This window comes from Pagrus pagrus (genome assembly GCF_965226575.1).
Source record: "Pagrus pagrus genome assembly, chromosome: 2".
In the NCBI taxonomy this organism is placed as follows: domain Eukaryota; kingdom Metazoa; phylum Chordata; class Actinopteri; order Spariformes; family Sparidae; genus Pagrus; species Pagrus pagrus.
In genome coordinates, this window is record NC_140186.1 from 30,894,485 (window position 1) to 30,914,828 (window position 20,344).

A 20,344-nucleotide genomic window follows, 5' to 3' on the forward strand; every position below is an offset into this window, starting at 1 on the left:
GACCTTGCTGATACTGTTTCGGCTGAATGGGAACAAAAACTTGTTCATACTGTATATCTTGCGGAAAGCATTCTTGGAGGAGTGGACGCTGTTGAAGCTGCACATTAACACCTATGGTTTACGAAGGAGATGTTCAACAGTAATATGGTGGCATAATGTTTGGATGTCCAAATACTTTTGGCAGTAAAGTGTACTGGGGATTTTCATGTACATCCAAGACATGTTGAGCTCTCTCTCACACACACACACACACACACACATCATTTTTTACCTCCGGGTCTCATTATACGTTACATTAGCAGCTGACACAGGACCACAACCCTGGGAACCACAGTATCAGCTGGCTCTTATTTTGGCCCACACACATGCATGCACACACGCCTGCACAAACACACACACACTTTGACTCCGTCCCAGCTGCGGGAATAGGTCAGCCTCAGTCTGACTGCTAAATCTGCCTCCTCTCAGGCTCAGTCAGGCACCATAAAGCCCCAGAGACACTGTATGTGATATACAGATAAAACTTGGCAGAAACCAGAAACATATTGTGTGCATCATATTTATTCACAAGCTCCACTCAGAGGTGTCGCAATGAGCGCTGTGTTTCTCTTAAAGCAACATGCACAGAGTGAAGTCATTACAGGAATATTGATTACACAGTAGTAGTGTAGTCACATGACACTAGCTCTGTGTGTGGGTGTGTTTGTTTGTGTGTGTGTGTGTGAGTGACAGGCTGTTTAGCATTGAGGAGGCCTCGCTGTCAAAATGTGCTTAATAAGCACACACACTGGCAACCAGTATTTAATAACACACTATTACAGTTGTTGTCTCTGTTTTATTTATTTGTTTATCAAATAAACATAATTATAGTAATAATTAAGAGAAAAAGTTGTGTAAATACAGAGAGTCATTCTGTTCTCTTGAAGCTGGCACAAAAAATCTGCAGGGGCCATTTTGGTTACATGAGACTTAATAAAGCTAAACTTTTCATAGCGTCCCTCTGCTCAGTAGATGTGATCAGATTTGATTGCAGAAAGTGGAACCTCGAGTTTATCGCTTGAACGTCACTTAACATTATAGCTGGCAAAGCTATCCCAGGCTGTAATGTGATGAGAGAAGTGGAAACTTTAATAATATCAGTGAGCACAGCGGCGCAGTCTGAGAACATATTGTGACCTCACAGCCAAGGCCTAAGCCTTAAAGGAATAGTTCAACATTTTGAGAGATATACTTTCTTTTTTATCGAATGAAATGCGAAGTTCAATATCAATTTTGTGTCAGTGTGTTTAAAGGGGACATTATGCTCATTTTCAGGTTCATAATTTTAATTTGGGTTACTGCTAGAATAGGTTTACATCTGTTTTCTCATTCTGTCTAGTGCTGCAGCACTAAATTCCCCCTTTGTCTCAAAGACTTTGTCTTAGCTCCTGTCCAGAAGCATTGTTTTCTGTGGGAGAAAGGAGGAGTTGGTGCAGGCTTTTGCTTTTTTAACTTTCAAGATCTTTTGCATGCACAAGAACCTATATAGAACACTGAAGGAGGGAAATAAACATAAAAAAGCATAATGGGTGTCCTTTACCATTGAATTAGAGTCAGGGTGCTCTTAGCCTAGCTTAGGGCCTGTGTCCACAGAGTGATTTCTCTTTTCGGGCATAAAAGCACTGGCTTTAGGCTCAGGAGTGCTGAGATGAAGCGTTTGTGCACCGAGATAAAAAACACTTCACGTGTGTCTTGTCTCTATGACAACAACATCTTGATAACCGCCACTGTATGATCGACACTGCCCCTTTGTGGTTTACTATCTGTTTGCTTTTTAATTGACGTCGGGACATCAGAGCAAGGAGGATGTGGGTGTATGGCATGATCCATAGGAGACAAAAGTACATTGAATACTATCGCCTATGCCAGTATAAAGGAAATAAGCGATGGTGACATGACCAGCGCCTTTCTGAAAAGTTGAGAGATTTTCAACTTGAAGCACTCGGCGGCGCAAACCGAAAAAAGAAGCTGAGCGCTGCCGCTTTTTTCTGGGTGGCAGCATGCGACCGCAGACGTTCGCTCCTCATTAGAAACACTTGAAAAAAGAAATAAAAGCTATGTGGACACAGGGATAGAGACCAGGAGCAGAGGGAGAGAGCTATTGAAACATGGCTTTGTCCAATGTGTGAAAAAACGCCTAGCAACACCTAATTACCAGCATCTCATTTGTTGTATGCAAACACAAACATGATGAATGAATACTTTCAGCAGGAGCTACTCGCTGGAACTACACCTTGGCAAACAACAGCCGGGCAAAATGACTTTGTGACTGAGCGTATATGACAACCGCAGCTATAGACACTGTGTAGAAGTAGAAAGATCTCTTGTTTGTGTGAAGTACTTACAGGATGGAAAAAATCAGGAATAAAAAGATGGAAGCACTGTCTCAACACTCCTTTGAAGGTATGCTGTGGGGGTTTCTGACCCCCTGTGGTTCTGTGGTGCAAGTCTCATTAGGATGCACATTTAGACACAATACACATCACTGCTGGTTTCAAGCCTCTCCACTTATCAACAGTTGGTGGCTATAACACGTCGAGAAACACAGCAACCCACCAAAATAATGCAGGGGAGCAGGCGGCTGCTAGCTCAATGTAAACATGGATGCAGGTTCAAAATGTTCACAAAACTGGCTTTACAAATATTTAATGAGATTGGAAATGCTCCCACTACATTTCTTGGGTCTCAAGGATACACAGAATGTGTTTTGGTGAGAAACGCTAAATGTAAACATCATCTGTTCTAAGAAAACTCAGGGCGCTCAAGACCTCTTTAATGTTCAGTGGCCTGTATTTCTGAGAGAAACACGGCAGACTAAATTCAAAACAAACCCTGAGTTCTCAAATCTGCACGTCACTAAATGTTTGCCACGCAGGTACTTTGGATCTGCTGTCATGTTTGATGTCGATTTTTTTATATTTTCTTTAATTTCTCATATCCCACAGAAGTGAAACGATTCCTGATCACACCCTGTTCTCACGCCTCACTCCAAGAATTCACACAGACATTCACTGGATTTTTGAGAGGACCTGTTAGAGACCCCCAATGATTAACAGTCATTATCCAAAGAATAGTTCTGGCTCTTCCAGTAATGAACAAAGAGAGATTGAGAGTGAAGGTTGAGGGTTCTGTAAGGGCAGAAGAGGGTCTAAATGACATGAAAATGAGGAGAAGAGTACAATCTAGAGCATCTGGGCATCTGCCATATTTGCTATGCAGTATCTTTGAACTACCTGTGTAGCTTCATCTCATGTGTGTCTTGGCTTCCTTTAATCTGCCTCTGGTCAATTAGAGGCCATGAAACCATATGCTGTTCCCTAGAACTGTTCTAAATGGACTGACCAGGTCAATCTCTCGCTCTGTGTCTGTTTATTTAACTCTTTCAGATCCCAGAGGAGCATGACCTGGAGAGTCAGGTGAGGATGGAGCGGCAGTGGAGGTTCCTGAGAAACACTCGTGTGAGAAGGCAGAGCCGAGGCATCACACAGAGAGGTTAGTCACACACACACACCACACACACACACACACACACACAGATGTATTCCCATTGTATGTACATTGCAGCTCGTGTGAGGTTATTTTTGGAATGCCATATGGTTAAAGGAATATGGTAAAGCTACCAATTGACAATATTTAGGCAGATATTCATCACCATCATCATCCAAACTGCAATTCTTATGAACGCAAAGCTATTTATATTTACCAGCTCTGTCTGGCAGGAAGAGCTGTCGTACTTAATTACAGGTAGAAGGAAATCTAGACTGCACTTTTAATGCAGAACTCATTTGCACAGATATTGCTGGAAATTAAATTAAATAAATTATCAAAATGTCATCCCAGGTTTTAATCACTTTGGTATTATGTGATATGACCAGTCTCATATCTTATAAAAGGCGAGGGAAGTTTATTTATGCAGCACATTAACAAAGGGATTAACACAGAGAGTATACATCTCAGAGATCATGGAATCAGCCAAGTATTAGAAAATAAAATAAATCCTGAAAAAGTGCATAAGATATAGAGCAACTGTCATGTCAGTGCTGCACTCACAAAACATGAAAAATTTGTTTTAAATTATTAAAAAACAAACATGCTCTCAATCAATCAATGTTTCTTAATAGTGGATCAAATGACCAAGTGCAATATAAATGCAGTCACTCAAACTGAGCACCAACTCTGTAGTTTTATGGAGTATCCAGCCTGTTTTTAAGGCATTGTTTTATGATGGACACACAAAGTTGGCAACTAGCTGGGGAAGAAAGAGTAGCGAGCAAGCTAAAGATATTTTTCTGCCAAAAGCCAGAAGGTGAGTATTCGTCCCTCAGTGGTCTCGTTACCAGACGCACAACTTCACAACAAGATGAATGTAATGTTGCTTTCATGATTAGGTGTGTAAATTAGCATCTAACACGTCAGCCATAACAGCTTTATAAAGTGATAATATGTCAGTGTTTTTAGTTTGTTGTGGAGTTCTTCTGGCCCCACAAACCCGAGGATAGCGAACATTGCAGCTTTAAGTAAAGGCAGTGGTTGCTTTGAGATAAGATTAAACTTTATTGATCCCACCACTGACGAAATTCACTTGTTACAGCAGCTCAAGAGAAAGGAGCAGAAGGGGGAAAGTGATTAAGTGATAGATAAATATGAAGCAAGATAAACAAAACAAAATACATACATAAAAAAAATATAAATAAGAAAATGGATTATATACACAAGCTTCTGCAAGTATAAAAATATATTTTCAGAGACAGAAAGGATTTTAGTGTTGGATTTTGGTCATCAGTTTCAGAGTTTCGAGATGATGTTAACTTTACACTTCGGCATCAGCTATATTTATTTCTGATTATGTAGCTTCAGAGAATTGTAGCACAACCATGTTTATTTGTTAAGTGTGGTATGTAGTAACTCGAAATATTAGAATAAAAACTGCTTAATTACATTGGTGATTTTGTTTGTTTTTGTTTATTTGTTTTCCTACCAATGGTCTGACGCCAATAATTGAACGTTGAGGGACTCCCCATGCCAGGTTGATGTGCTTGACAGTGGACAGGAAAATAGCCCCTGTACATGATAGGATCTGACCATTTTAGAAGAGTCTTTTGTGATTTGTCAGCCATGTTAAATACAGTGTTAAGATCACGTAGCATGAGCACAGAGATTTTGCCAGAATCATGTTTTATTAAACGTTTTTGGAGCCTCGATGAGACCAGAATCCGGTGGAAATCAGACTGTCCACAGAAGAACAGACCGAGTCACACAGCTGGCATGGATGGTTCAACGTTCAGACATGTGAGTGAGAGAGCGGATGATGCAGTGACGAGAGAGGATTGATTTAAATCAATCCATAGTCGGAAACGACCCCCTTTATGAGTCACAGGACTCCCCTCACACACACACACACACACACACACACACACACACACACACTCAAATCCACACATTAAAGAGCGTGGGTTGCCAGCATACACACAGACACCCCAAGTGAAGTGAGAGCTTTCTCAAACAGAATAGCTAACACCCCCAACGTCATTGATAGCACTTTGTACACACACACACACACACACAGTCACGAGGCAATTGGCGTCAGAGCCTGAGCTCACACATGTCTCTCCTCTTTCTGTCTGCTCAGTAAATCATTGAGTTCCCCTCTATACTCCCTTTTTTTAAAGAGAGAGAAGTAGTAGGATTGCCCTCATTCAGTCTTTTCCCTCCAGAGAGAAACCAGACGAGATGGGGTGGGAGGGTGGGATGGAGGGAGGGAGGAAGAGGAAGACTGTGGACGTAAGAGGTGAGAAGGAGGCAGGAAAGCTAGAAATAAGTGAAAAATAAAGAAAGAAGAAAATGTGTATCTTATAAACCTGATTTTCTTTTCTTTTCTTGTTGATGCAAGATTTGCACCCATCACCACGCAGTTCTAAAGTCTGCAGGGTAGTTTCAGGTTTAACAGTAATTTCAGGTTGAACAGCACAAACAACAGCAAATCGATGATGATGATCCTGCTCAGCCTTTAAACAAAGTCCTCAGCTTCTTGTATCTTTTCCCCCCTCCAACTACATCTCTCCCGGCACGGCTGCATCTGGGGTGAATTCATGATGGATTTTTCCACATTTTTCTTCATCTCATTACGGTGGCCTCAAGAGTGCGCTCAGGTAGCCAAGGACAGGCTGGTGAACCGATATGTGTTGTTGCCATGACAACATATGGTGAGGCAGTGAAGTTATCAGTTGTATCAGCATGTTGGCACTGCATTATACTCCACTGAAATCTGCCAAAGGGGTACACAGCTCGACTTTTTTTTTCTCCGCCTTGAATCTACCATACACTACCATATGTTGTTTGTTTTCCGTGCTTTGCCTCAAGTCCTGCTGTTATTTTGTACCATAGAAAGACTATAATTCTTTCTTACTCCCATAATCAGTAATTCCAGAATGTTCTGGTTTTAAAATTCTGTTACAAAGGCCTGGCTGCTATTTAATTATTTCTCCTCTGTTTTTTTCTCTGTTCTGTCCTATTTTCAACTACAAATTCTCCACTTCCCCAAAGGCATGATCAGAGTTTCTCCTGAATTTAGAGGGAATGTTTTGTAACAACAAATATTCAGAGCCTCCTTAAATTAACAACCTCAACTACAGCACGTTTGTCTGAAGTAAGCATACATTTACACACTGGGGCTGCATCAGAAATCTCTCCCTGATTCACCCATTTACTACTCCCTATGTAACGGACACGCAACATTTTACTCAATAGAGAGGTAAATTGAGATTTTAGACACTTACTAATCATCATCATTTTTGCCTCATCGCCGAGAGGTGTAGAGTCACATAACGCTAATTTTTCCATCTATAAAATTCAGCGCATTGCATTGTGGGATTGTCAGCAGTTTTTTAAGGGCACTGTTGGCACTGTGAATAAACGTACGCACCTAAAATTCAGGCACTCAAATAAATGATAGACAGAGGGGCATTCACGATTGCAGCTTTTTATTAGCCATCAGCTGCTGCCAAAAAGTAGTCAACCAGTGGAACAATAAGGTTTGTCATATTTTTTCACCCAATAAAAATGATAAATTCTGGTCAAAAAACACCTCAAATATAGCCAGTAAAGGGGTAACTAATGTAGGCGAGACCAAGGTCCTTGATTGGCTCTGAGAGGATCTTAACATATTAGCCACAATCTGATGGCAGTAAACCACCAGCATGCTTGTCTGAGCTGGATGTATTGTTTGACTGCAGTAACAATGCAGAAGCTTTCTTGCAGGAAAGTGTCAGTCTGTGAGTGAAAATCCTTTTCGAAATGCCCTAAATTGAGTTTATTTACTGTAAAGGAGACAAATTATGCTCATTTTCAGGTTCATGATTTTATTTTGGGTTACTGCTAGAATAGGTTTACAGGTTTATAGCTTTAGTGCTCATTAAACACATCAGTTTTCTCATACTGTCCAGTGCTGCAGCACTGCATTCACCTTCTGTCTGAAACACTCTGTTTTAGATCCCGTCTCTTTAAGGCCCGCCTCCTGAATACCCACTCTCTCTTGACTGGTCAGCTCACACACGCCTGACCCAGCACCACTAAGAAACAGAGCAGCTGCGCTAAATCAATTTTTACATGCAAATTATGCAAATGTATGAAATGTAGTCGTGGTGTGATGTCACAGAATTAAAGGCGGGACTATTGACAAAACGTTTCAGGAGCAGTGTTTTCTGTTGGAGAGAGGAGTTTTTGTTGGTGCTGGACAAGAACCTATATAAAACACAGAAGGAAAGTAAAATAATTAAAACATGGCATTATGCAGGAGCTGGTTGTTGAAACAAATCAATAACCAAAGATATGTCCACCTTTGTACATCTCAAAAGCACTGAAAAACCGACTACGATGTCACTTATTACTGCATCATACTAAGATCTCAGATGAGACACTAGTCTACAACAATGCACATTGTCGTCTGGTGGTTTTGATGCTGAGTATTCTATATTGTTAACAAATCCCATGAAAAGGCTAAATTTAACAATAAATGTATATACATGTATAAAAAACTATAAAACTATATGACATTAATTGTCTGTACAGCCAAAGCCTGATTTATCTTCTTCCACTGTGCCATTGAGTTCCATTATTATCGTTGGACCCACATCAGTGAGCCACACCATTACACTGGGTGACATGTACCTTCATTATAATCATTAAGGGCGATGTATTGTTTGTATATGTTTTTTTCCTGCTGCCTGCCGTACTCACCAGTGCAACAATTGTTTATTTATCCACATTAAAATGATAATATGTATTCGTGACCCATTTTTAGAAATGTATAACTTCAGTTGGACCCAGTGGGCTTAGGGCAGAGGGCTCGGCAATGTACACAAGTGTAGCAAGCATACTCAAAAAGGCAGAAAATATTTTATCTGTTCAAGCGCCAGCTGCTGTCGAAGTTAGAAAATTCACAGGTTCAGGATGGCAGAATAGGTCACTCCAGCAGGTATCAAACCCGTGTTGTCTCAGTTTCAAGAAATTCTCCTCCTTTTTACTCTTGTTCCCATTCTGGCTTGTTTCCCCTGTTACAGGTGTCTCCCGTCTGGATGATCAAATATTCATCAACCGAAACCCTGGAGTACCGTCTGTTGTGAAGTTCCACCCCTTCAACACCTGCATCGCTGTGGCCGACAAGGACAGCATCTGGTCAGGGACACAGAAAACACACTCAGCCTGAAAAACATCACCAGCTTTAAGACCATTATGCAAATGATTCAGTTCTGTGCACGTGGGTTTGCAATGTAAAACAGATGAAGTCATTCTTTAGACTTTACGAGTTAATGTGTGTATGTGTTGCTGTAGTTTCTGGGACTGGGAGAAAGGCGAGAGACTGGACTACTTCTACAATGGAAACCCTCGGTACACGCGCATCACAGCCATGGAGTACCTGAATGGACACGACTGTTCGTTACTGCTCACCGCAACAGGTTTGAAACACATAGACATGAATACACCCACACAACTAGAGTGAAAACCCTAGTTAGAAATTAGTTAGATGTTCCTCGAGTGAGCAGCTCAAATGCCCACGCCCACCAGCACCGTGCAAATCGCAATGAGACTCATTTGTAGCAGCAACAAGCCTTAAACACTTGACTCTTACCCCAACAAACACAAGCACAAAGCACTCGTGTGTATTCATCACCATTCATCAATAGAACAAAGCAATTACCCTCCATGGCTTTATCTTCATAACCCAGAGGAACTGCAGCCAACCGCTCTGCATTAAAAGACACACAGAAACACACATTTATTTTGTTTAGTCTTAACAGCGTAACATTAAACTCTGAATGAATGCTGTATTTCATTGCACACCCCCTGAGACCAGGATAAAAGCTTTGGGATTAATAAATTTAAATTCCATCTCATCAAAACGTAATGTGCACTTATTCGGTTTCTCTCAATCAGTCATGCTGTGAAGCATATCAGGGAGGACATTAGTTATAAAAAAAATGTACAGCGTTAAAAAAGGTAATGCGTAGAATGTAAATCAAGTGGAGACTTTTATGGGTAGTTACAGCTCACTCACACGAGTGCACGGACATGTTTTATGTTTAGCTCGGCGTCTTAGCCGCGTGTGAGCTCCACTGCTCAGTCGGAGGTTTGTAGAGTTGGACACTCGTGCCGCACTTTGTTTCTCACCGACAACACTTTTAAGCAAAGAGCCTTTTAAGATGCTGCGCTGCTTTCTCTGTTGATTAAAGTGTGAGTGTGTCCATGGTCAGGTCATGCTGTGCGTTGCATGTTTTCTCTGACTTCAAGGTTTTTATCTTTTGAGCGGTTGCACACACACTTCCAAATCTGTTCAGAATTTAAACGAGTGCCGGGTTATTCGTGCATCTCTTTATCCATGTTCCTGTCCTGGTCCTCACTTTTTTACCTCCCGCTCTGTATCTTTCTATCTCTACACCCACCCCTCCCCTCTCTCCAGATGACGGAGCGTTGCGTATCTGGAAGAACTTTGCCGACCAGAAGAACCCAGAGATGGTGACGGCATGGCAGGGCCTGTCCGACATGCTGCCCACTACCAGAGGTCAGCCCTCCGCCAGCGCTCACAGTAAAGATCAACGCTCTATTTTACTATCTGCCCCCCATCCACCCACCCATACAGTACTTCCTGTAGTGACTCACCGACTCACCCACTGTTCACCCCATCCCAGTCTCACTTCCACACTGCCCCACCTACAGAGCAACCAGGTAGGATAGGAGTTTTCTCATCGCACATTATTGTATTGAAACCTCCAATTTGGAGTCTTTAAATTTTAACTGCAGAAGATGGGTTTCAGGTAAAAAGCCAGAACTTGGGTACTTTTTCTGGTAAAAATGAAGTCCAAGAGGTTAGGCTTCATATTTAGTTCTATGGGAGACACTTTTTTAATAGCATATTCGAAAAGGTAGCCTAACGTTATCACAGAAAGTGATAAAGTCAGTAAGCTACCTAGGTAATGTCAGTTAGACAGAGATATCTACCTACAGTGTGTTATTAGCTATCATTAGCCAACCAGCTACCATTCATAACAGACCATGCAAGGCTGTGGCAGCAAAATCCTCAAGTGTGTTGAATTAAGCAAAGGATGGTTTTATTACTTTTGAATTTAGCTTTTCATTTGTAAAAGGAAGAATGTTATTTCTTCTTAAAGGGTTATTGCTCCATTAAAGTGAGCTGCGAACAAAAGGCTAAGACTCAAAGAGACCCATGCGCCCTGACGGCTCACCTGGTAGAGCGGGCAGCCAGTGGGTTCAGATCCAGCCTGTGACACTTGGCTGCATGTCCTCCCCCATCCTCCCTCCCCCGTTTCCTGACACTCTCTAAGCCGTCCTATCAAATGAGGCTAAACCTTAGTTCAAGCTTTAAGAATTCAGTCGCTGAATAAAAGGTGACTCTAACAAGAGTTTTTGGTTGACAGAAACTTCAGCTCGTTATTAGAGATCACCAACCTTAAGAAACCCAGCCAAAGTATTAAGCTTACTCAGAAAATAGCCAAAGGTATGTCTTAACTCCCGAAGTTCTGCGCTTAAAGTGACAAACTTTGATTCTGAAATTACCCAGAGAAAGAAAAGAGCAGTGCACAGTGGGTGGTCGTAAGAATCAGATCATTGCTGTCGGCATGTGTGAGCACACCACAGACCAGACCACTAAATCAAGTCCAGGACTGGATGTCACATAAGGTCTTTACAGTAACTGATTATAGGTGATGCAGTTCAGCAGACTTGAACCCTCTTCTTAGATTGTTTGTGCCACATTGGTGTCAGGTTTTGGACTGTGAGTCTGAATTTTAGTTCCATCAGTCACAACTAATGTAACAGTGACTTAGATGAGTTGTCAGCCTCACCTGTCTCACCCTAAATAATAATAAATGCCATATCCATCATCTATCTGTCATATCTCAGAAAGTTGGAGGCAAGTTGAACCTGTGGGCTGACAGCTAAATTCATTTTAGTAAAGAACACAAACATCATCATAAAATGCAACAGGTACTTTATTAGTCCCACTCTGCTATGAGAGTAGACCATGCTGTTTGATTATAAATAATCATTTTAAACTTGGAGTGTGGACGTTGGTGGAATCGCTGCCATGTTTACCTTCTGTGTTGACACACTTCCATAATTCGTGAGGCAGAGTTATTCGCAAACATTTGAACCAGGCCTGACACCCACAGCGCACACTTGTCAGAGACATCCACCCACTCCTGTGACGAGCCAGGTTTCCCACTCTTTCTCTTAACTCTCTCCACCACTCTATGTTTTTCTGCCTGAAGCATTTCTCAGTCATCGATTCTGGGTAGGTGAGGTTTTTAGGGAAACTGACTGCGTTAGGGAAGATTGTATGCTACAAATACTTGATAACATCTTTGATAAATGTATTAATTAACCACCACACTTTTGTCTGTATTGAGAAAGTCTCTAATTGGTCTGTGACTCTGTGTATGAACATTAGCGACAACAGTTTTGAGTTGAGTTTTTATCTCTATATCGCATCTCTTACAGAATAAGATACACAAGTGGCTAATTGGTATTAGCAAGAGCAGAGCTGTCAGGACGAGTGTCAGGCCGACTTGATATCTGTGTAGAGGTACAGACCACGCAATGGCTGCACATATGTGTCTCCATCATTACAAAGCCACAGAGTCACCAGGGCTCTGTGGGAACCAGCAGAGAGGCGACACACTTAACTAGCATCACTGTCTGCCTGACTCTCACGGCACAAATCGCCCTGAGAGGCTCTTCCCCTGCGGAGGACTCTCCCGCAGTGAGCCACAGCCTTGTTTTGACTAAGACTTTAACATTTAATGGTGTGCTTGTTATCCTGGATGTATCGTTAGTGACAGTCGCTGTGTGGGTTCTGCGTTGAGACTACAGCGCAGGCATCAATTTTAATATGAACAGCTACACGACTGAGATCGTTCCTCGAAAACTTTTACTGAAGAGTCCAGCTTCAGCTTGTGGTGTTCAAGTAATTTTTAAAGTTAAAAAACATCTGCAGTCCCTCCTCTCCCATACACACACAGTTTTCCCCATTGCATTCCAATACACCACCTCCTGGCCCAGTAACCACTTTAGAGTTATTGCCATCTCTACAAACGTCTTTCAGAGAGAGAACAATAATTATATGCTTTTGTTTTGAAAGTTTTGGATTTTTAGAATCGCCTCAGTGGCATTAATAATGTACAACCCGATGAAATATTACTCAGGTCTTCCTTTGTGCTGCCAAAAACCCCTTCTCTACCTCTGTAGGCAGTTGCTACAAGACTATGAACGTTTCTCAAGGAGACGCTGGCAGATACACACACACCTTCCCATACACACCAGTCCTGCTCAACCTGTCCTCACTCATCCCATCCCCGTTGTCCAATAACATGCTTTTGTGCTGTTTTTCAGCACTGAACCCTCTCTGTAGACTGTCTGCCTGGCTCGGTGTTACTTTGCTGATTCTTTGATATTGTTTTGTGTTTTTCCCCCTGTCTCACGAGGCTGAACAAGGCGGCAAGCAGGTTTTACTGATACGTATACCTCCAGAAGAACAAATCTTGCTATCACACTTCATTACGTGTGATTGAATTAATGGATTTATTTAGTCACGCATAGCTCAACCCACTTTAAGTATTTCCATACGTCCTTTTCAGTACTGCCATCACTCAAACTCTCATTCCCATGCACACAACACTCTGAGACCTCTCCAGTCATGCTTTTTGCCCCGTGGTGAAGGGATTGGGATTCTGTGTCCTGCAGGCTTGGTGGTTGGGGACCCTGTGCAGCCTCCACAGTCCCTGTTTGTAATGCAGAGGCAACAGCTCAGCTCATTCCTCTCTCCCAGTCACTCTCTTTTCTCTCTTTGATCCCGGCATATCAGTGTTAGTCATTTGGGAGACGCCACGCTGGGAAACAGCCACCTTGTTCATCCCTCTGCTGTTTGAATGCATGTGGACTATATTCATGAAGTCATTCTTTTATGTATGTGTGCGATTGTGTGGGTCTGCATGCACCGGGGGGGTCCTTGGCTAATTTGTTGCTTGCTTTGTTGCATACCTGCTCTCCTCCCTCCCTCCCTCCCCTCCCCACCCCCTTCCATCTGCTCCCTCCCCCTGCTCGCAGGTCTGGCCAGAAGGGTCTCCATCTATCTTGACAGGAGTAAGCAAGGAGGTGAGTGCCGCCATTCTCTTCTATACTCCGTCACTCCCAGAGCAAAGGTGCTGCACTAAACAGCCTGCAGCGTGCCTCTTTATTGTTTTCTGTTATTCCTGCGACCACCAACCCATCCCTCATCCCTCCATCTGTCCAGTGATGCTCCATCACTTCATCCCTGGCAGTCAAAAGTCATAAGACTCACTATGAACGAAGGGACAACGTGTTTCTACAAGTACTCCCTGACAAGTTGGACATGCCGATTTTTCTTGCATTTACGAAAGCGTAACATATATTTGTTCTACAACATAAAATGCGTTAGTAAATACCGTACCTGTGAATTAAAAAGCGCTTATATGTCTTTAAAAAGGCAGTTGCTAACAAGTTGCTTAATGAGACTACAGAGGTTGGCGGGACATTAAATGTCATCATGCTGAACATCTACTGACCAGTCTGTCTTTACAAGCAGACCTAAGTTGCAAACTATTCTAACTTTCTAACTTCATCAATTTATTATAAAGTGTTTATAGAATAGTGTTTTAGGAAGCTTAGTGTTCGTGACGTTGAAGTCATGCAACTACAATGTAATTAATTTATAGTTTAATGTTAGCGTTTTATTTTTTTATACAAAAATCATAAATGTGGTGTTCATCTGTGAAGATTATCTTGCTGAACAAGATGTGTGAATATCACAAACTTGTTTGCCACAGAGCTTATTTTCTACAATAATCCAAAAATCCAATGGAAAAATCCCAGAGGCTTTTTGACGAGGGAACCAGGGCGATGCTAACTTCTTGGTTAGCTTACAAAAATATGACAAAATATCATATTCGAAATGAAATAAAAATATCACTCTGCTTTCTTAGTATTTTGCTGTGATCAGGAAGTCTCAACGTCTCAGTCTTTGAGCATTTGTGTGTAGACACCAGCTCATAACAACATGAGGTCAGAACTCAACAAAACAATGTAGTGACCAAGTAACAATGCTGTCTTGACTCTTTCATTCGTCATAAACAGCTGCAGGTCTGAGTGTCTGTTTGACCGAGGGCAGGGCTGTGCATACACATACGCACAAAGCAGAGAGGCTAACAGCAGACAGGATAATTGCTCTTCAGCAACAAACTATCAGATATTTTTTTTCTTCAATGTTTTATTCTTGTTTACACCACTCACTCTCATCATTCATTCTGTTGCTCTCTCAAACACTGCTGTTCTCTCTATCGCTCTCTCTCTTTGTCGACCATGGGGGGGAGCGGCCAACTTTGAATGCTGTGTTTACCAACAGTAATGACAAATACTGCATAGTATACCTTTAAGGTACTATTTTTATTTAATGGGGGCACAGTTACAGCTATAAATTTGTAGTGATTGTGTAACAATAGGTCCTTGATTTCGGACCAAGGTAAACAAAAGCAAGCTACATGTATTTAGCTAACATCTAAATTTGGGATCTCTTAAGCCAGCTAACTCCTGCTGGCAGATATGATCAGCTGAAGTATACTAGCTATTTTAATTACAGTTTTATCTGAAAGTCAGTTGAAAACATGTCCCCTCTGGCTGACTTGTTTTCAGGTGACTCATTTTATAATGAGCACCCTGTAAAAGGGATCCTTACTTTGTACTTAGTTGCTACCTACGTGATATCATGCTAAAAGAATGAGGCTAAAAGCTAAAACTGTAAGTCTCCAGCAGAAGTTGATGATCCATGAAGAAGACATGTGAATAAAGAAAGAACATTGTTCTTGAGTTGCAGTGTAGAGCTACAGTAGCCAGTCTGAATGTTATTAGTGCCATAAGGAAGATTGAAACAACTGACACATATTTCATTTAAACACAGCTCATTTGGCAGTTTAGCTCACATTTTTGTTTTTATTGAATTGAATTTATAACTGTACATTTTCACTTTCAACAGTAGGAAAACATTTGTTCAATGACAAGATCGTATGTATCTCAGGTACTGTAATGTTGGCAGGAGTTGTTAAAATGAAAATTTCCACAAATGCAACAAAGAGCAGAACTAGTAGGCAAACATCAGCCTAAACTTTGATAGCGTCCAGGACCACCTTCCACACAATGGAGATCAACTCCACAGTGGATTTTGCAGGCAAGGTAGCTGGACATGCTAACGTTTACAGCTTACATTATAGCAAATAAAAACACTTTTTACTGCATTCTGTATGTGTTTTTGGCTTTGGAAAGAACAAAAAGACATCACCCCAACTAAATGCTGATTACTACTCTTACTGGAACACCCTTCCCATCACTTCAACATTTGGAGAAATCCAAAGCTTGACAGACCAGCTGTGCCTAGTTATGTTAGCTTAGCTTACAGTTGTTATTTGGAGGTGGTGTTTAGCTAACTGTCTGTTGGAGAGCAAATTTGCACACTTTGGTATTTGGCTGAAATGAGAATGAGAAAGAGCTTTTGCCTTTGGTGCAGCTGAGCTCTGTCTTCAAACAGGCACTGTCCCTATTTCACATTTCTTTTGGTCCCAAACGTGTTAGTGTTTAATTGGGAGCATGTTGGTGCTGTGTGATTTTTAATACCATAAAACCACCCAGACCATCTCGCCGGAGGGATTAGCCTGATAAACTCCAGAGGATCCAGTGAAATTAGGGGACCTTTGCTGGCACAGACTGTAAAAACTATTCCTGCGGCTGCTGCACAGTACACAGACTTCACATCTCTGAAGATTAGATTGAGAGCCAATCTTATTAAGCTCTGATCCAAATGCAGTTAATGTTTCAACTTTTCTCCCTCTTCATTTACCTCTGTCTCCTCCCTCTGCTCATTCCCACCCCTGCAGTTGCAGGGATGTTTTCTTCATATGTTATCCTTTTCTTTGTCACTTTTCTTTTGGCTGCATAAGTGAAAGTAGGGCAGCCCTCTCCTCTTTGGCTTTAGGGAGGCACACGCTGTGTCCTGCTCTACATTTAGCTCCACTGCTCGGTGCCTTGTTAACACTGGGGCTCTGGGAACTTGCTAAATCCAGAAATGAGGCTCTGTGTGGAGTTGGAGAGAGGCACATGACTTGGAAGTTTGAGGAAAATGACACAAAAAGCCTCCAGGCAGACTCACTTCTTTTGTCCGCAGCCTTTACTTGGATGCAAAGCAAGGGCTATACTGCAGGTCAAGAAAAACATCAAGATGGCAAGTGACAGAAACTTCTTTTTCTAAATGTTGTGAAAGTGCAATTATAGCCGGAAGGCGGTTGACTTAAACCAATAGGTCATTTTTGGAAACCAGCAGTTGCAGATTGTTATCCATTACATAAAAACATGGGTCAAAGAATATGTTTGTTGTTATAGAAAGGAATTGTTGACAACACAATGTGTATGTGCACACCACTTTATAATGTTAAAAAGTGAAGTTCAATAAGATTATGCCTCACAAGTTGAGCTTCTCCTCCTTTGACTCCTCCGTCACAATGTCCCTGAATTATGTAAAATGATTTAAGGAATTAGTGTTAGTCTGCTGTCCAAAATAATCAGGTCAGCAAGTGCTGATGTCATGTAGGTTATGCCTCATTTTCGAAGGTCCTTGCGAGGTCAAAGCCTTTTACCTCCCCAAATGCCAGTCCTCAGCCTCCAAAGTTTAAACAAATGCCAGTCAGAACATTCCCATGGATAACGTCACCTTCTATTAGAGGCACACACATGCTGGGCAAGTCCCGGGTAATCCTGGGGAAGCGTTATAAATGCAGTCCTGGAGGACCTTTTCAAAGCAAACACGATGAAGGGAAGAGAGGGGGGAAAACGCTGAGCGAGAGAAGAACCAGGAAGGCACTGGTTTAATGAGCTGCAGTGTGTGGGAGAGCTAGTCCATCACTGGAGATAATGGTGCAGAATAAGAATGCAGACGAAGGCGCCTTCTCTAGAGACAGAGAGGGGGGAATGAAATAAAGATATTTCTGCAAAGGAATAGATTAATATATCACAAATTAGAGGATTTTGTTGGCACACTGGCACAGGAACAAGATGATCTACAACAACTGTTGGCAGCCTAGCCGTTAGTGGTGTTTAAAGTAGCATCCCCCCGCCCCCTTGCTGAAGATTCAACGAGGGAAAGCCATTCTGCTAAAAATATCATTGCAATTTTTGAGATCATTATTTAGGGAGAACGTTTGATCTCAAGCAGTAAGAAGAGAAAGAAACTAGGCTTTAAGAGAACATAGATCGTAGCTATCTATACCTCCACCTCTGTAAGGTGATAGGATTTACAGCTGAGGAAACATTGCCCACACTCCTTTGCACCTGCTCTTCCTTCTCACATCTCTGTTCTTCATGTCTGTATTGATTTCTGTGTGGGTTACTAAGACCTGCTGAGGCCCACATTGGTTCCCAGTAAGGCAGACTTTTAACCTGTTTTGAGCAGCTGAGTTTTGACCATAAGAGACAAAACTCAAGGGTCGTGTTTAAGCTTGCAGAGCTGTGACCCCTGACCCCATGAACTCCTGGCAAAGTTTTTTGATTTGACTCAGAGAGGGATATAGATGCCTGAAGTGGGGATGACTAAGAAAAAATGTGGGATGAAGTGAGTTTGGGGTGAGTGGAAGGGACCAGCTAGATGGAGAGCCAGAGGGATTGATGGAAGGGATGGGAAGACAAACGGAAAGGCTGAACTGGGCTGAGGAGGCAGCTACCCTGGTTTACTGTCAACTGGTATGTGCTAATTTAAAGGCCACACTTCACTGTCATTATTACCTCCGCCAAGGAGGCTCTGTTTTCATCCATGTATGATGGATGGTTGTTTACATGTCACCTCATCCCAAATTAGTTATTTTAATCAAAGCACCACACAGCAAACATGGGGAGGTGGTGTTCCAGAACAGAAAATCTGGACCCATTGTACTGAGTGGAAGGAACAGGGGGGTCTATAGGGCCCGAGCATCTTATCTTTGCTCCAGGGGGCCCTAGCAAGTCAATCCAGCAGTGCTTAAAATAGGAACCAAACCACAAGGAGAGTTAGACCATAGCAGTGCTTAGTCTGGCGGGGATCTTCTCTCATACACATTATGTTGAATCCACGAAGGATTTCTCATCAGCGGAGAGGGCAGGGAAAATTGACGATGCACGAAGAGGGATCAAACTGAATCTAAATCTTAGGAAGGCTTGTTGGCATGTGTGCTCCATATTTTAGAGGAAATACACGCACACGCCTTTGTGTGTTGGAGAATCTTCCGCAAGTGCAACCCCCCTCATTGTAACCCAGATTTCCTCATCGCTGAGCTGCCAGCTTCAAAGGGAATGCCTCCTCTGTTCTCGGAGCCTCTGAAATGAGCCAGCATGTCCCCGCATGCGACTGTGAACGTGTCGCTGACTGAGCCAGGTTTTCCCTACGTGCTATCCCCCCACGTGTTCCCACGCTAGGTTTAAATCGTGACGCCCTCGCAAGCTGGATGACGTCACAGCGTAGGATCTAATGCCACACATGGGGCTGGGGGTATTTTCTGACAACACAAGCCAAGTGGAGCAGCAGAAAGTCCTGTCACAGATGGTTCGGTTGAAGAAAGTTAATCTAAGTCACGACTCAAAAATAAGCCGCACAGAGAAGATGAGAAGTGTGAGAGGATCACAAATGATGCACATGTTCACTATTGTCCTGCAGGGCCGGAGTGCAAAGTAGTGGAGCCCTTATCCTCGGTTATTGATTGGGAAAAAACTAGGAGGAGGAAGTGACTAAGAAAGAAAAGAGGGAGGAAAGGGAGGGAGTGAAGCATGGTGTGATGAGTTTCAAAGGGAGGGAAAGAATGCTGTTTCTGTAGTGTCTGTGGTAAAAGCATCCTTGTGAGAGAAAGATGGAGCGTGTTTTCATCTGCAGAATCCCCACCTGCCTTTCTTATCCCTTCTACTCCATCATACAGACTGCCATTATCAAAAGAGCATCTGCACTCTTGTGGGAAATGTGGTTCTCCCAATGCTGCTGATGGTTTGGTTAAGTCATACTTTACCATTTGTGTAGCTACCAGTATCCAAACAACATCCTTTTTCTTATTGGCAAAATTATTGGAAGCTTTCAACAGTTTTCAACATGATTCTGACTATGAGCTGCAACATCCCGGGCTTGTGTCAGCCCTCAATTCCTATTGGCTGTCAACGAAGGTATAGAACGGGGAAAAAAATACTTTAAAAGGGAAGAAGTCTTAGAAGAAAAGGTAGATGCATGAAAGCAACAGGACTTATGATGTCTTTGGCAAACGACTGTTCCCAAGGCTTTCAACTGTCTTTAAAGACGACGATATACCTCTGAAAGCTTCGGAAAAAGCTAATGAGTGGATTTCTTTAGTAATTCATTATTAATACATTTAGGATCAGTGTTGCAGAAGGTACCCAAGTTAATGACATCATGTTAAAATATTACTTACTGAAAGTGAAGGTCACCCATACAAATATAGTACTTAACTGAAAGTCTCAAAGTATCTGATATTAAATTTACTTTAGTACCAAAAGTAATTTTCTGGCAATAAATGTACATAAATGGGAACTTTGATTTTGATTTGACCGATTTTCAAGTGACTTTGTCTCACCGCGGTGTTGGTAGTATGTGCAAATGAACAATATTAAACTTCTTTCCACTTGTCTGCACCCACAGCCCCCCACTCCTTTGTTGTTAGGGCTGTTGTATCAACTACAGACTGTTGTTCTGCGCTCTGTACGT

The 20,344-nt window shown here is 42.1% G+C and overlaps 1 protein-coding gene across 5 annotated transcripts in view; it reads left to right on the forward strand.

Moving 5' to 3' along the window:
* Positions 1 to 20,344, forward strand: part of rptor (regulatory associated protein of MTOR, complex 1) — a 197,297-nt gene that overhangs the window by 165,891 nt on the left and 11,062 nt on the right. For 2 of the 5 annotated variants that reach the window (XM_084342522.1, XM_084342525.1), the window contains exons 26-30: positions 3,426 to 3,531; positions 8,598 to 8,712; positions 8,869 to 8,993; positions 9,995 to 10,120; positions 13,657 to 13,704. In XM_084342522.1, the coding sequence (XP_084198648.1) occupies positions 3,426 to 3,531; positions 8,598 to 8,712; positions 8,869 to 8,993; positions 9,995 to 10,120; positions 13,657 to 13,704 (520 nt within the window). The remainder of the gene's footprint in view (positions 1 to 3,425; positions 3,532 to 8,597; positions 8,713 to 8,868; positions 8,994 to 9,994; positions 10,121 to 13,656; positions 13,705 to 20,344) is intronic. The other 3 variants (XM_084342523.1, XM_084342524.1, XM_084342526.1) reach the window with 3 other exon arrangements.